Source organism: Syngnathus scovelli, chromosome 14, assembly GCF_024217435.2.
Source record: "Syngnathus scovelli strain Florida chromosome 14, RoL_Ssco_1.2, whole genome shotgun sequence".
NCBI lineage: Eukaryota > Metazoa > Chordata > Actinopteri > Syngnathiformes > Syngnathidae > Syngnathus > Syngnathus scovelli.
The window spans coordinates 5,709,061-5,726,312 of record NC_090860.1 but is presented as its reverse complement, the minus strand read 5'-3'; the positions used below and the strand labels follow the sequence as shown (position 1 = coordinate 5,726,312).

Here is a 17,252-nt window from a genome sequence, read left to right as displayed (position 1 = left end):
CAATAAGAAGCATATCTTAACAAAGCACATATTATCGACTTGCTTGGATTCCTCAAATACAAGCAGATGATTGGCGTGTGGAGAAGTTAGCAGACGTTTTGTGTTATGCACACCAACTGTGTCTCGCGCCCATTGTTTTTTTTTATTTCCATTATCGCCACCTATAGGATTGGAGGGAAACAAGTTCCAAAGGAGAGGGTGTCATTTAGTCTCTCTCGCATGTTACTTTTATTCGTGTTCAACCTTTCGATTCTTTTGAAGCTTACTAATGTGTTGGCAAAATTGAGCCACATGCTGCTCCACCCTGTTTAAATTGCCATTCAGTCGGCTGGCTGTAATGCAGCCAAGTCCGTTTGAAGCCCTTTGGAGACAGTTTTGGCTGATGTGCTTGCTAGGTACTGTATTACGCGAATATTTGTTGTTTTCAATTCACGCAAGGAAATGGCGCCAACAGAGACTTTCTCAGTATGCTTGGACACGCAGAGAAGCTTTTTTTTCTCTCTGGCTCGCTCTGCGTACGGAGCCCAGAAATCCACAGACGAATCCGCCGATCGCTTCTGACATCCAAGAGAGAGAGGCCAGACCAGTTGTTTGTGTCCGACTCAGTTTTCCTCTGCTGGGGCCGTTTTGGCTCAGCTTGCCCAATGCTGCTCCCCCCCCCCCCCCCAACACCACCCCCCCCTCGCTCGTTAAAACGACGCCTCCGGCTGCAAAGGCAAGACCTGCCAGTGAAACGAATTAATACCCTCCTCTTCCCCCTCCTCCTCCTGCTCCTGTAGCAGCACAAGACCTGGACAAAAACGCTCCAACAATGGACAGAACGGCCGCAACGAAGTGTTTCAATTAATTTCAAAGTTTAGTGCTCACGTATTAGGCTAGTCGTCACTTGGTCGATTTTTCTTTCAGCAACTATTTTGATAACCGATGAATCAGCTTGAGCCTTGGGCGTGCGATTAATTTAACGAGTCTGTCAATACGCATTATTATCATCATGCAAAGTGGCGATCAACCTAAAAACCAGCCGACTGCTTGCCCATGTCACCGTCAAACATTGGCCAGAGGCATTGTCAAAGTCAAAGCAACATCAAAGTCTATTTTTATCTCTTGCCAACAACACCCGCTAATTAGCTGCTAATCGCTAATGAATGCAGTGTAGATGTCTGAGCCTCGCGCGGCATCATGATAACTCACTAATGATGCGGAGTTGCGCAGGTTTTATCGGTTAGCCTGTGTCAAGGTTAGCGTGTTCGCTCGTCTAAAACTTTTAACCCCGCTAATTGTCAGCTGACGGACTCATTGCAACCCCTTCGGCTCCAAAAGCCCACCTTGTCGGAATTTTAATCGGCAGCTTTTTGATGCATTCAATTGACAGGAAAAGCTCATTTTCAGGGGAATTAAAGACGCGACGAATTGCAGACGGCAGAACGAAATACTAATTCGCACACGCACGGGCGAGCGACAGTCAAAATATCATCTTTGATATCAAAGTCAAAAAGTCAAAGTCAGCTTTATTGTCAATTTCTCCACATGCCAAAGACACACAAAGAAACCGAAATTTCGTTCCCCCCTATCCCACGGTGACAAGACATGGCCCACAACAGACAAACAAGTAAACAAGTATAACAACAGCGTGCTGAATAAATAACACAATAAATAAATAAATAAATAAATAAATAAATAAATAATAAATAAGAGGAGCAAAAAGGAGCAAGTGCGCGTACAGCAGACATTCCAGAAAATAGCGCAACAGTGCCGCACGCTACGCAGAAGGGGGTAGCGAGTTCAGGGTCCTAACAGCCTGGTGAAAGAAGCTGTTGGCGAGTCTGGTGGTGCGGGAGCGCAGGCTCCTGTACCTCTTCCCAGAGGGCAGAAGGTCAAACAAAGAGTGAGCCAGGTGACTCACATCTCTCGCAATCGAGGTTGCCTTGCGGGCAAGATGGGAAGTGTAAATGTCCTTCAGGGACGGGAGCGAAGCACCAATAATCTTACCAGCCGTATTCACTATGCGCTGCAGGGCCTTCAAGTTCTGTTCAGTGCAGTTACCACCCCAGACAGCGATGCAACTGGTGAGGACGCTCTCAACGGTGCCACGGTAGAATGTAGACAGGACTGCCTGAGGAGCACATGCACGCCTGAGCTTCCGCAGGAAGTACAGGCGGCGCTGAGCTTTCTTTGCCAGTGACGAGGTGTTTGCGGACCAGGAGAGGTCCTCACTGATGTGCACCCCCAGGAACTCGGTGCAGCTCACCCTCTCCACCACAGCACCATCGATGATCAGCGGCAGGTGTTTTGTGTGACCCTTCCTGAAGTCAACAACGATTTCCTTGGTCTTGTTGACGTTCAGCAGGAGGTTGTTGTCCCTGCACCACGTGGTCAGAAGGTCAACTTCCGACCTGTACCGAGTCTCGTCGCCCTTCGTGATGAGACCCACCAGAGTCGTGTCGTCAGCAAACTTCACTATGCGGTTGTCGCTGTAGGTCGCAGTGCATTCATGCGTCAGCAGGGTGAAGAGCAATGGACTGAGCACGCAGCCCTGGGGGGCCCCCGTGCTCAGCGTGATGCTGGCGGAGATTTTGTCGCCAACACGCACCACCTGAGGCCTCTGACAGAGGAAGTCCAGTAGCCAGTTGCAGAGGGAGGTACTGAGGCCCAGCTCGTCGAGTTTGCAGATGAGTCGCTGCGGCACAATGGTGTTGAAGGCAGAGCTGAAGTCCACAAACAGCAACCTCACATAAGAGTCCTTTCTCTCCAGGTGTGTGAGGGCCGAGTGGAGGGCAGAGCAGATGGCATCCTCAGAGGACCGCTTGGCACGGTACGCGAACTGGAAAGGGTCAATGGCGGGGGGGGAGAACGGATTTGATGTGCTCCATGACAAGCCGCTCAAAGCACTTCATGATGATGGGCGTCAGTGCCACGGGGCGGTAGTAATTGAAGCAGAACGGTGCAGGTTTCTTTGGCACAGGAACGATGGTGGCAGCCTTGAAACACGAGGGGACGATGGCCTGCTGCAGGGAAACGTTAAAGATGTCCGTGAAGACACCCGACAGCTCCCCAGCACAGTCCTTCAGCGCTCGACCCGGGATGTTGTCAGGGCCCACCGCCTTACGGGTGTCAATAGCGGCAAGCGCCCTCCTCACACCGTCGGCAGAGAGGCGCAGGGGCTGCTCGTGTGGGGGGGGGGAGTGTTCTTCAGCGGGCAAGTGCTGTTCTGGGCGTCGAAGCGAGCAAAGAAACGGTTCAGATCGTTCAGCAGACGGACGTCGCCCTCACAGCTCCTCGGCGCGGGCTTGTAGTCCGTGATGGTCTGAATGCCCCGCCAAAGGCTACGTGCGTCCTGGCTGTCCTTGAAGTGGGTGGAGACCTTGCACGAGAACGCCTTCTTCGCTTCTTTGATGCCTCGGGACAGGTCGGCCCTCGCTGTCCTCAAGCCAGCCTCATCCCCCGCTCTGAAAGCCTTGTCCCTGGCCCTCAGCAGTCTGAGGACAGCCCCTGTCAGCCACGGCTTCCAGTTCGCTCGAGTGACGACGGATTTCGAGCAAGTCACATCATCGATGCACTTCGTGATGTAAGAGGTAACAGAGTCAGAGTCCTCTATGTCCGTCCGATCGTTGTAGGTGGCTGCCTGCTTAAACAAGTCCCAGTCAGTGGTGTCAAAGCAGTCACGAAGTGCATCGGAGGCACCCTCAGGCCACACCCGAACCCGCCTCCGAACCGGCCTGGATGCCTTCACCAATTGTCTGTATGCGGGCAAAAGCAAAACGGTGAGATGGTCAGAAAGCCCCAGATGGGGGAGGGGGGTGGCTTTGAAAGCTCCCTTTTGCGCAGAGTAGACCAGGTCCAGGAAGCTGTCTCCACGTGTCGGAAAAGTAACATGCTGGTGAAGCCTCGGGAAAACAGACTTCAGGTTGGCATGATTGAAGTCTCCAGCGAAGATGGTGAAACCGTCAGGGTGCGCTGTCTGCTGTTCACTGACAGCCTGGTACAGTTCACCAAGCGCCGCGATCCTGTCGCCTTCGACGTTGGTAGGCGGGATGTATACCGCGACTAGCAGAATCGCGGTAAATTCCCTCGGCAGGTAAAAAGGACGGCACTTGTTGATCACAAACTCCGGAAGTGGCGAGCAGTGCTTACATACCACCACAGAGTCCCGGCACCATTCCTCTCGGATGTAGACGCATATTCCACCTCCTCGCGACTTTCCCCCTCGTACAATGGCACGGTCCGCCCGATAGCACGCTAGCCGCTCCAGATGCACGGCAGAGTCTGGAATGTTGTCAGTCAACCAGGTCTCGGTGAACACGAGCACACAGCAGTTCCGCACCGTCCGGTTCGTAGACCTCAGCAGGCGAACGTTTTGTTGTCCAGCGATCGAACATTCGCCAGAATAATGGAGGGCACCGCCGGGCGCGCTGGGTTGGCCGCCAGCCGGTCCCGGACGCCTCCGCGCTTGCCCCTCTTTGGCCTCCTCGCACACCGTTTCCGACGGCTCCCAACCGGGGGAGGAATAGCGGGCGAGGTCGGCGACGTTTCAGGACGTAGCAGTCCGAGCGCCTTTAATGTCGCCGCTTCAAAGTCAAGAACGCCACAAAACCCACTTCTGCCGATGTCGAGCAGAACCTGCCTGCTGTACTTGTAGCACGATAAATCACGACGAGACGAACACATAAGACTGTCGGACGAACACTCATTAGACGAACAAATCACCATACTGACGGGACAGAGAGTGGCCGCTGCGTGTGCACGCGCCGCCATCTTGAAAAAAATATCATCTATCATCTATCATCAGCGACACTTTTTGTCACCACAAAGTCGTTCAAGATGTTTGACACATGCGTCAAACATCATCCCTCTTTTCCACCTAAATTATTACCTAACTTACATTTGAATAATTGACAAGATTAGCAACCTGAAATGTTTACAAATATCCGTCAAACTGAGCAAGATTGGATGAACACGTCACGCATAATTACAATGGGCACAGTTTGACCTGTGGTTCAAAATAGATAAACTAAAAAGCTGGAAAATGATTTTTTTGCTTTATAACTCAACACTTTACAATGAAAATCAATGCAGGTTTTTTTTCAGGTTCTCCTTTGTCATATTTTAACAATTGCCAGAAATGCAACCTGAGATCAACTCAAGCCGATTATTTACAAAAAAAGATCTCAAAAATATTTTGTTGTCAGTCAGAAGCGGGGGTTGGCGTACTGCTGTGTTGGAAATAGACGCTGACACCGGGATGCCGGCGGGTGAGTGCTGGGTTAAAAAAAAAAAAAAAAATCATAAAGCACATTTTGGTTCAAAGAAGCGTATTCAAACAGGCACGCAAAAGGCAATTGTGCATCCAAATGCACTCAGCCTTTTTATTCTCCAGAAGGAAGGTAAAGTGAAGTCAAGCAGGTTATTCGCAAGGTTTTGACAGACGCAAAGAAAAACGTATTTCTCTCACCTTTTAGTCCAAATGTTTCTTGTTTACGCTGACTGACTAACTTGCTGAATAATCAAGCAAGTGCGCATTTAAGCAAGAAGTTTGTCATTAGTTACCTTGATTCAGCTCTTTCATTCATGTAACTTTATCAATCAAATTAAATGATCAGTAATTCATCCCGGGATCCATTATCTTTGCCGCTTATCCTCACGAGGGTCACGAGCGCCGTGGAGCTCATCCCTGGTGGGAGGACACCAAGAACCGGCTGCCAGCCAAAGATCAATCATTTTGTGTTTGAGAAGAAATTTGTAATTTTAGTAAGTACTTTTATCATGAAATAGTACAAATAATGCAGTACAAATAATATTTTGAAATGAAAATAATATATGATAAATAATAGGCAAATCAATTCTAAAATTCTAATAAAATTATCATTAATTCAATCAAGAAATAAGAATACATAATTTTTTGTAAAATATATACTTTTTAAAACACATTTCAAACAAACATTTCAACTAAATTGTTTGTTTGATCATGCATGCAAAAGTGGGTTACTTATCCGAAGCTCTGTTCCGCGTAAACAATTGGCTGTTTGTAATCTCTACAGTAGCACATGTTTGCCAGTGTTTATTAGTGTCATATGGGCACGAATCGTATTTTAGTCGAAGAACAAGCGCATGTCAGCTGATGAAAGACTTCCAGTTGGCTAACTTCTTCTTCCACTTATGTCAGTGAAATGACATTGTTGTAATAATGAATGAGCTCCTCATAATAACGATGTCGGAATGCACAGTGCGCTTATCATTTTTTAATCGGCGCTTGCAATATTCGCAGTCATATAAGCGCTTCTTCATTGCTCCTGGGTCAGATTTATTCCCTTCCAAAATATCCGTAATTATCGAGCAATTTCATTTCAACCGCTCCACGACACTAATTGGGAGTCCGCCGGTTACGTCTTTTGTTTTTCTTATCAGCCACTTGTCAAATTTCAGCCTCATAATTGCATCATTTTCCAGAACGGAACAGCACAAAATCAACTTAGAGAGTTTGCAAATCATAAAGGCTTGACTGGTTTTGTGGCGATATTTTCTCCAATATGTCAAGTGAAACAAAATTGGAGAAATAAACTGCCTATATCTTAGCTCAGCTCTATTATGATTTTAGTGAGTTTTTATTCCATGTAAGGCAGCTCTCTTTAAGCTAGCTTAATGTGCCTCACCTACATAATTAACAATAAGTCATTGATAACAATCATGCAAAGTTGCTAAGATTCACACTTCAAAGCTACTGGGTGGGTGGTCATTCAAATAGAAGTGCTTGGCACCGACCAAGTCATCGAGGAATGTGTTGGTTGTTGTTGGTCCGAGCCCAAAGACGTCTTAAGGGTCTCAACAGTGTTTTTCCATTAGTGCGAGTGTGTGCATCTCTGTGGTGACCGCAACGCAACAAAACAACGCAGCTCCCAGCAGAGCCACTGAGTCACCGCGGTTAAAAAGCGCACGCCAATAAGAAAATGTAACAAAGGCATTCTAAACCACTTTGAGCAGTCAGACAACCTTGTAGCTTAGTGCTAGCTACAATGAAGCTAGTAGCAACAACAATGGGAGCAAAGAGAAGCCACTTCCTTTGTTGTGCCACTATGTCGTGGCACCGTGAAGGCTAAAGAAAGTTATTTGAAACTAAAAACCTTCCTGGGTGTTGATGTGCTGTGTCCACATGCCCTTTGGTTCGTTTCAATGAGATCAGTCAACATGCCATCAAGATTGGGTGGCACTATAGTCTGCAAGTGCACTCCATTTAATTTTGATGCCAGTCTGAGCTCCAGTATTTATGTGTCTATTAAGAATTTACATGCTTCCCAGCCATGTAACAGCTTGTTGCACTTAATACATTTTAAAGATTGAACTTTCTGAATGGAAAATTGATGAGAAATATAGAAAGGTACACCCGCAATATGTCTGGTCATAATTGAAGAGGCCCTGATGGACTGAAAGAGCAGAGCTGGGCCAGAGTTGGTCACCGGACCCACCAAAACAGTTTAAGCTGCCCTTCAAAAACAGGCCGATTCCATGCAAAGCGTATACGAAGTGACACGATGTGACTCGTTTTGCATGCAAAGCAGCTCTTTCTCCTCAACCATTGTTTTTCTGCTGCGGGTGGCGTAAAGGACGTGTGTGGATGGTTGGCAAAAGATTCACCAGATTGGGTTTGAAGACGGAAAAAAATCTGCAAGGCAAAGCCTCCTTGAGTCCAGATTACATGTCATGAAGACCACTTTGACTTTGCCAAGTGAAATTTGCTCAACGTGTCAATTATGAGCAGAGTCACAAAAATGGCTGACAGGAAGTCAGCCATTTTGATCGGGAGCAGATATCCTGCCTCGCTAGTGCCCTGTGGAATTCTCTTTTTAGTCACTCACCAAAGCCAGTTTCACTTGAATTTTGGTAGGCATGTCCAGACCCACCAAAAAAGTAGTGCTCTAGAAATACACAGAAAGTCTGCCATTAGTTTTCAACGTTAAGATTATTTGGCGGGATCCTTCAAAAGCCGACTTCATCACCAGCAAAGCTTGTTTTGCCTCACCAAATGAAATCTGGCAAGCATGTCCATCTTGGGTAGACCCACCAAATAGTTTCAAGAAGCCAAAACTCAGGAAGTCGGCCATTTTGCTTTGAAGGCGATTTTTGAGGTTGATTGTGGACATTTGCAGGGGTCTTTGAAAAGTAGACAACTCGGATTTCTTCTAATTGTTACCAAGTTGGAACCTCCAAACGAGACAGATGGGCGACGGTAAATGACAAAAGCCTCAAGTTTTTATCCTTGAGCGTTGGCGGCAAAGTTTGTGCATCGCTATTTGTCGGCAAAGGCAAAAAGAATTTCTTGTTGGAAAGTTTGCTTAAAGTTTTCTAACCCCAGGGGAAAAGACAAAAATGATTAATGACGACGGAAGAGGGAAGAGGCTGATGTTATGAATGATAATAACATTTAAAAAAAAAAAAAAATGAGTCAGACAACCTTCGAGCTCAATCACTGTCACCCAAAACCTTAATAAACGTCATCGGCTTCAAGGTTGTGAAATGACCACAAGGAATCTGCAAAGAAAGCCAGTAAGCGTCTTTGCTTTTTTGTTTTGCTTTGACAAATAACATCATCAAGTTGCCTCCATTTTCGTTGTTTTGGAAATCAAGTCATCATTTTGAAATGCGCCAAACACGCACAGACGCTTCGGGAGTATACTGGCTCATGGCATTGTGATGTCGTTGCAGGTCCCGCGTGGGCGTTGGTGGGCGAGGGCAGCTGGGACTGCCTGAGCGCGGGTGACGCCTGCTCCGGGGACGAGACCTGCAGCCCACGCCTGCGCACCCTGCGCCAGTGCGTGGCCGGCGACGGCAGCGTCAAGCTGGGCCCCGGCGCCCGCAACCAGTGCGAAACGGCCATGACGGCGCTCATGGCCACGCCGCTGCGAGGCTGCCGCTGTAAGCGTGGCATGAAGAAGGAGAAGAACTGCCTCAGCATCTACTGGAGCCTGCAGCAGGCCATCCTGCACGGTCAGACCGCAAGCCTCCTTCTCGTGGCTCGCTTAGATGAGACTTGCCTCAGGCGCCCCCCCTCCCACTGCACATCAGCACCCTCTCCATTAATGTGTAATTGTTTCCAAGTTTGTTGCTTCCCTTTCATTTATTTTTCGCCATAAAACTTTAATTGTAGAAAAGCCCACTTTGAAAAGGCGAGGATTAATCAATAATTGTTCATTTTCTGCTGACGGCCCAAGGAAATTTCCACAAATGGCCAGTCGCCGAGGGTGGGTGGTGGCAAGACAGTTTTTACCTTTTTTTTAGGGGGGGGGGGGTAGCAAAAAATGATAGTTGCTGTGGAAATGGCTAAAAGAAGAGGAGGGAGGAAGTGCAGCAAGGGAGGCGATTATTCATAACGTTCCACCCACAGCCATGGCGGCCGCATTCATCAAACGTGCACCAGCGCAGGAAAACGACTCTCAACAGGATACGTGAAATGCCCAAGATGACTTTGAAGGCGTGACAAACGACACACTCACACACAACATTTTGCTTTTGGCTTCCCGCTCTGCTGTTAGCGGTGAGCTGAGGAGTTCCTGCGGACAAATCGAGAAGACCTCAACTCCTCAGGTAGGAGTCGGGAGGGATTGCTGGTAACAAGTGGCTGTGTCCTACACGTGTCCTACCATTATTCTTTCAAATTAGTGCCAGAAGGCAAAGTGTCTAGCCAGGGCTGGGATTTCGAATTCGACTTTGGGTCAAGAGTTTCCAGTTTAGGATTTGAAAACTCTGGTTGAGGTCTTCAAAGGTCATCTTGCATGGTGAGGCTTTTCCCGCCTGCGCTGATGTCACAGTCGTTGCGCAAAATCTACTTTTTCCTTTGAAGTTCATTTTCACTCTCGCAGTTTTTTCTCTGTGGTCGCCGTTGTGTTGCCATGGTGACGTGACCGACGAACTTTCTTTTTTGCAGGCCTGAGACTGGTGGAGGACTTCCCGTACGAGCCCGAGGAAAGGGGATCCGACTACGTGCGCTTGGCCTCCATCGCTGCCGGTGAGTTTTCAGGCCGCGCTCGCGCCTCGGGTGTCATCATTTATTCAAAAAAGCAAAACAAGAAAACACACACACGCACACACACACGCGCACACACACACGCGCGCGCACACACACGCGCGCACACACACACACACATACACACACATGCACACACACACACACACACACACAAAAGGCTCACGTTAATGACTGCTTTCCTGGAATGTACGTACGAGTGGCGCGATGGACACTTTGTTTGCTCCTGATGAGATCACGTGACGTCCATAAGTATTGGGACACGATTGCAATGGCTCAGGACTATTTACATCCAAATCAGATGTAGAAATGAGACAGATTATTGGTGATTAGTCGATTAATTGTGATGAATTAACTTGGGTTGATGAAGCAGTATGTGGCTCAAGGTAACACTCTATTCTTGCTCTCAAGTGGCGACCAGAAATTGTTTGCACTGGAAGGAATGTTAGAGAAACATTCGCTCTTTGTTAGGCGTGTTGTTCATGGCCAAAACATATTTTTCGATCATTTCTTCAGTTTATTGATGCTGGAGCGTCAAAGTAATCATCAAGTTTCGCCACTGGAGTAGTGACGGCTTTTGCTAATTAGCCTAATGACTCGTTAAAAACGTCTTTGGTGTGGAACAGCGCTTAGTGACATTAGCGTGAGCGATGAATTAAGACAAAGGGTGACGGAACATCGCACACAAATATGCTGAGGAGGCGATGCCAGCAAAATCGCTGACCTCCTGCCTATGGTTTTATCACACCCAAATAAAACGCAACAGCTTTATTTTTTCTCCTACGTATGACCTTTACTTCGTGGCTTGATGCAGGTGATTGTGGCAACCATAAACATTCAAACTAAACTCCTCGTCGTGTACAAAGAAAGCTGTTTTCACGGGCACAGACACATTTTGCAGGAGTGGAAATGAAAGGCACTTGCTTATAAACGAGACAGGACGGTGAGGCAAAGGGCAGCAGTGGCACGTTGCTAGGCAATTTCAGCGGGCCTGCTGTTATTGTTCAACAGCTGCTTTAGATTAGAAAATAAATCTGAATGCTCAAATGAAGCTGCATCTTTCAAACCCCTCAGACGCAGGAAGGGAAAATTCCATTTGAGTCGCTTAAGCCAATAAAAAATACGGGGGATAAAATACCTCCCGCTCTACGTTTTAAAGACGTCGCCAAGCGTAAGAATCTGCCTTTATCCATTTCTGGCATTTTTGTGCCTTGGTTCCCGGCCGCGTCTTGGAGAGCCCAGCGAGAGTCCGCCGTACACATTTTGTCAATCGGCTCCTCCTCTGCCAAGTCAGGAGGAAGAAGTGACGGTGCGCGTCGGGTTGTTAGCTGGCTCTCCGTGGCCCATCCATATTTTACACGACAGCTTCGAGAGTGCCCCGGTGCAGCAGCTGAGGCGGCCGCGGGCGCTTTGCACACTAATGTGCGGCGCTATCTGCCATCGTGGCCGGATTGACAAGCGGGTCACTCGGGGCGAGGGGTGAGCGAGGCAGGTCACGCCAGCTGATCTTAGCTTACGTAGCAAGGTGGCGCTGGGCACGGAGGTGGGTTGCTAGCTGCAGGGCAAGGTCTTGCTTCCCCAAAACATTCTGAAACCACTCAGGCAGTTGTGCCTCGAGGCTAACGATAAGTTGGTCTTTCCTCGTGGCCCAAAAGCAACGACCGCCGCCGTGGCGATCTGTCCTCTTGACCTCTTTGTTGACGCTGTTGCTCATCAGCAGCTGACAGGTGTGTTCTTCCGCCATTTGCGATAAACGTATCAAAAAATGACACCATTATTATCCCGGATAGTATGATATGGCACAGATAGTAAGGCACGATGGTTGGGGGGCGAGTAATTCCAGGCGGGAGCGAGGGAAGAGCCACTTTTCCCTCTGGATTAACCCGGCAGAATGATGTATTCCACCATTAGAGGTGTCTCTGAAAGGCATCCAGCCTGGCCGCCCACTAGCTCGCGCTGTGCCTGGCGCATGCAACATTTAGCCGCTTTTCATGTTCTATTCATGGCTGAGCACGGCCGTTATGTATAATCAACTTGTTGGCTCACTTTAGCATGCAGAAGGTGAAGAGTGTCAAGTCAACAACATCTGCAGCCGCACACTCGAGTTATTGCTAAACATTGGCTGGGATTTCACCCAGCGCTCTCCAGAGATGAGAGCTTCCCCGCCATCGTTTCCATTTCTGTTTGCGACGCTCTTTCAACAGACGACTCTGGCCCCGACATTTTGGCCAAATTTGAAGCACGGATTGTTGACAGACGGCCGATGCGAGATGTGCTGTTTTGTCATTGTGTGCAAGGAAGCCTGGCGGCCAAGTTTGATGACTCGTTGTCGGTTTCCTCATCTCCCCGGCAGAGTCGGAAGTGACGACGGTCAACCGCTGCCTGGACGCCGCCAAGGCCTGCAACATCGACGAGACGTGCCAAAAGCTGCGCACCGAGTATGTGTCGTCCTGCATCCAGCCATCGGCCCGCTCGGGCCCGTGCAACCGGCCCAAGTGCAACAAGGCTCTGCGCAAGTTCTTTGACCGCGTGCCAGCCGACTACACGCACGAGCTGCTCTTCTGCCCGTGCACCGACACAGCCTGCGCCGAGCGCCGCCGCCAGACCGTGGTGCCCGGCTGCTCCTATGAAGACAAGGACAAGGACAAGCCCGGCTGCCTGGCCCAGCTCAGGCTCTGCAAAGCTGACTACGTCTGCAGGTCATTGGCCATTTTGCCTCTTGAATAGTCCGGCCTCTAAAGCTACTTTTTTAGCAACTTCCTGTAATCCGTATCAGGGAGGGGCTCGACCACCGAGCTCACGCTAATCTTGTTTAACAACAATGAAGATCCACGGCGCTGATGAATTTGTTCTCTTGTCTCAGGTCCCGCTGGGCTCAGTTCCAGTACGACTGCCAGCCCTGGCACGGCAGCTCCAGCGGGTGCAAGCAGGAGAACCACGCGGCGTGTCTGCTGGCCTACACCGGCCTCATAGGTAAGAACACGCAGCAGACGGACGAGTGCTGCAAGGGTTTGGCCTAGTTATTACCATATCATCATAGTTTGCGGGCTGACAATATGTCTGCAATATGACAATGTGCTGCTGCCACGTTGTGCTCAACGTGCGAAGAATAAAAGCGAGACATGTCAAGTCATGGTCTTGACTTATCAAAGCTTTCATTATCAGAGCCCGATGAGGCAAAAGCTTTCCGTGCACGTCAAGCAAAAGAGAAGCGGCGGCGTGTTGCCATCGATCCGCCGTCAAACAAAAGACTTAGATCAAAGAATGCTGAGTCAGTAAAACACACCCTGGCGGCAGATGATGTCGGCAATAATGAGCTGTCGCCGCGGATCACACGATAGCTTCTGATGCTCTTTTAATCATTTTTTCATATTTCGCCCATCTGTTCAGGCAGCACCATTACTCCCAACTACCTTGACAACTCCACCTCCAACGTGGGACCTTGGTGCTCCTGCAGTACCGGCGGCCACCAGCGGGAGCAGTGTGCTGGATTCCTGGCCTTCTTTCACGACAATGTCTGCCTCAGTGAGTAAAAAGGGGACAAAGGGACAAAGGAGAGCCAAAAATATGCACATCACCTGATTTTAGTTGGTCCAGTACAAAAAAATAGTAATATGTGCAAGTACTCATTTTGGGCTTTTTTTTTTTGCTCTCTAAATGTTAATATTAAAAAACAATTAGGCCTATTCACGTTAATTACAGACCCCCCCCAAAAAATCTGAAAACTAGTGCAGCAGCTTGACACTTCACCGCAAAATTTGGCAGCGTGGGCAGCAGGCGTCCCGGGGGATGTTCGTGCCTTCGGCGCCCCTCGGCTCCTTTCCTCACTCCAACGCCTTCACTGAAGTGACTTTGATGGCGCGTAATTAGTGTCAATTGGTTCATTAGCCTCAGCCAGAACAACGAATGCTCACTCATGTGGTCTTTAGTCATTTGCACTGACCGCAGCCCGAGAGTGGCGGCCATTTTAGAGACTTTGGCCAGATTGAGATTCAATGTTTGTTTTAATGTTTCAAAAAGTTTCATTTAATTCACCAAATGAAACTTGATCATTTGATAACCTGAATGTTTTGATTCCAGTTGATGACTGAAGTCATTCTTGGCAATTGAGTTAAATGAAACATGGCCATGGAAGGAAAGCGCACACATTTGCTACTTTTAATGACATTTTAGATGTTTGACATTCATCTGTGAAGTTACACATTAAAGTCGACGCCAAGTGAGCTTCTTTTAGTATGATGATGGTGATGACGATGATGGCGAGAGACGAACAGCAACAAGCGGCTCTAACGTCACGTGGAATTTTGCAGCCATTATTCATCTTTTGCTGCAACACACTCAATGAGCGTTTAATGGCCTCCTGGCTTTTTCAACGACGAGCACGCTAAACGACAAACTCCTCATTCATTTACGTACCTACAAACCGGGACCTGATGTAATGCTTGTAAATGGCATTTTGAAAACTTGTAATATGTCAAGAACACCGCTAATCGCCTCAAGCTCAACCGGGGTAGGGCTCTCATCAGAATCCGCTAACAAAAGTGCACCTTGTTGTTTCAGAGAAGGCTATGTTGGCTTTCGGCAACAGCTCGGACGTGAAAACGGGCGGCATCGCCCCAAGCCCGGCTGCCGACAGCACGAACGCTCCCCGGGCCACCAGCGTTCCGGATGTCTCCATGGAAACTGCTCAGAACATTCTGAGAGCACATATTCCTACTCAGGTAGGTGACAGCATCAGCATTTTCCGCCTGAAATGACCCCCCAAACCCCTAAATCCTAATTAATTCACCCTGATCTAAAATCTAACCCTAAACCTTAGCCTTAACCCTAAACCTACTCCTTAACTCTAAACCCCTTCAGACGTGTAAAATGGAAAAAGAATGGAAGTATTGCCTTAATGTGAGCTGTGGGGTACGCATAACCTTGTGGCTTTGCCTTGAAGGTCAACGGCAATGAGCGCCTTTGGGGCGACTCGAGCGATTCGACGCTGGTGTCACCCGACCTGTCAGAGCGCGGCGGGGCGGCAGTGCCGGCCCGCCCTCTCCTACCTGCGGTCCCACTAGCCCTCTGCTGGCTCCTGATGACGCCGCTTCTCCTCCACCGCCACTAAAGAGCGGTGCATCGCCTCGCCGCCAGCCAATGCTGACTTTGCACTTTTTGCCCACGACCAGGAAGTGCGCCACAACATTTCCTGCTTTACCATGTGACACACGGAAGAGGACGGTTAATGGAAAAACACTTTTATCAGAAACAAATTATTTTTGTTGTCGTCGTGGAAAGATGATTGACAATGGTTAGCGCCTGTCGCTAAACAGCTCACGTTACGTGTCGTCGTTATTGTTATGTTGCGAAAAAAAAACAAAAAACTAAGCGCAACCTTTTGTGGACACTTTTTAATGGACAAAAAATGACAAGAGTTTGTGTTTGTGTGGCTGCTATGGATATTTTTTTGTGTTCTTGGCGTGCTCAGCCATCCTTCCTTCTCACGTTAAAAAAACCCCAACAACATTTTTCTAAGGGCATCTTGGTCCAAAAAGCACAACAGCGCTTCAGGTTGCAAAACAGCAGTAATTTTTTTAAAGATGGAAACTTTCCATGGGAATTAAATGAGAATTGACAAAATTGAAAATCTCAACTGAATGCAACCAGATTTCACACAAAAAGTGTCACTGTGAAGTATTTAATATTTATTTATAAGTCAATGGCCTTTGATTGGGCCAATGTTTTGCTTTGTGTGGCAAGGCACAGTTTGCGCAGTGATATTAAGTAAGTAATAAATAAATAAATAAATAAATAAATAAATAAATAAATAAATAAATAAATAAATAAATAATGGCACATCAAGGTCCTGTGATTGCATGTGGGCAAAGAGAGCAATCTATTGTGCATGGAAAACTAAATGTATGTATTTATTGTATGCCTAAATAAGACATCTTTCCATAAAATTGTCTTCAATTCCTACTTAATTCCCATTGAAAATTTTCAATTTGGAAGATTTAAAAAATTACCCAGCTAAAATTCACATGAAAATTTATTGCAAACTTTCTGGAAATTTTACTAGTATAAGTTTCCACCTCTTTGCAGCCCAGAAAAAGTTCTGCCACTTTCCAGGAGCACACTGAGAAGGAAAAAAAAAAAAAAAAAAAAAAGAACAAACTTGTTCGTTAGCTTGTTCGCGTCACAAAATGGTCACACTGAAGCTGGAACAAAAGACTATGTTGGCTGTCACATGATATTTGGGTTTTGGAACATTCAAACAAATGTTGCTGCTGGTTTGAAAGAGATTTAGGTTGCCACGACAACCCCGAGGTGATTGACAGCAGAACAAAAGAAACGTGAAGACTCACTCTTGTGTTGTTCAACACTTTCACTCAATAAAAGTCAAATATCCAATGACAGACTGGTGTCACCGTTGTTCAGTGTTATCAATTTGATTTTGTCTGTAATGTTGGAAATTTTTAATTCATATTATTTGGTAATTGAATTCAAATATGTGTAATTTTTCAAACATTAAGTTTTCTTTTGTTGTTGATTGCATTCATGATATTTATTGCTGTCCCTCGCTCTATCTCCCTTTCCAAAATATTTCCGCGTCAATTTGTTTCATAAAAAATGACAATTAGCATTTTTTTCTTTCATCTTTAATTTCCACACATATAATCATTCCAAAACATTCTCCTCTTTATGTACAATCAGTAAATTACAAGCTCTCTAGTTCACTTTTACAACATTAGCATAGCAGCGTAACTTAACAGCTCGCTTGCCGTCTTTATATACAAAAGATGCTAATTAATAAACGCTAGTCATGACATTATTCTTTTTTAAAAGGCGCATAAATTACTCTTGGTGTTTAAAAGCATTCAACAACAGATCATTCACAATACTTTCCCATTATGTACAAAAGACTTATTGGCAATAATTATACATATGAACAAACTCGTACATGTTAATGCCGCAACCAAATGGAGGAGACGTTGTTCAGCTGCTTCAACCAATGTGTTAGCGTTTAAATACGTGTTTCTATTTTAGAATATAGAGCGCAGAGAACACAGCCAGTGTTTTTCACTAAAAATCTCAAAATTATCACAAGTTGTTAAATATTTGCTGTACAAGGACATTTGCCCCCCCCCCCCCAAGTCTTTTTTTTTTTTTTTCACTCTTCCTTGGAAGCATCTTGGAATTATGCTCCTTCTACGTTGCCTTTTCTTGTCATCATAGATAACAAATGACAAAAATGAAA

General features: G+C 47.0%; 1 protein-coding gene across 2 annotated transcripts in view; it reads left to right on the top strand.

Moving 5' to 3' along the window:
• The window catches only part of gfra4a (GDNF family receptor alpha 4a), a 40,587-nt gene extending 24,177 nt beyond the window's left edge, over positions 1-16,410 (top strand). For both annotated transcript variants that reach the window (XM_049740034.1, XM_049740033.2), the window contains 7 exons: positions 8,695-8,976; positions 9,914-9,994; positions 12,366-12,711; positions 12,876-12,985; positions 13,403-13,537; positions 14,573-14,733; positions 14,955-16,410. In XM_049740034.1, coding sequence (XP_049595991.1) covers positions 8,695-8,976; positions 9,914-9,994; positions 12,366-12,711; positions 12,876-12,985; positions 13,403-13,537; positions 14,573-14,733; positions 14,955-15,122 — 1,283 coding nt within the window. In that variant the 3' untranslated portion in view covers positions 15,123-16,410. The remainder of the gene's footprint in view (positions 1-8,694; positions 8,977-9,913; positions 9,995-12,365; positions 12,712-12,875; positions 12,986-13,402; positions 13,538-14,572; positions 14,734-14,954) is intronic.
• Positions 16,411-17,252: the final 842 nt, after the last annotated feature.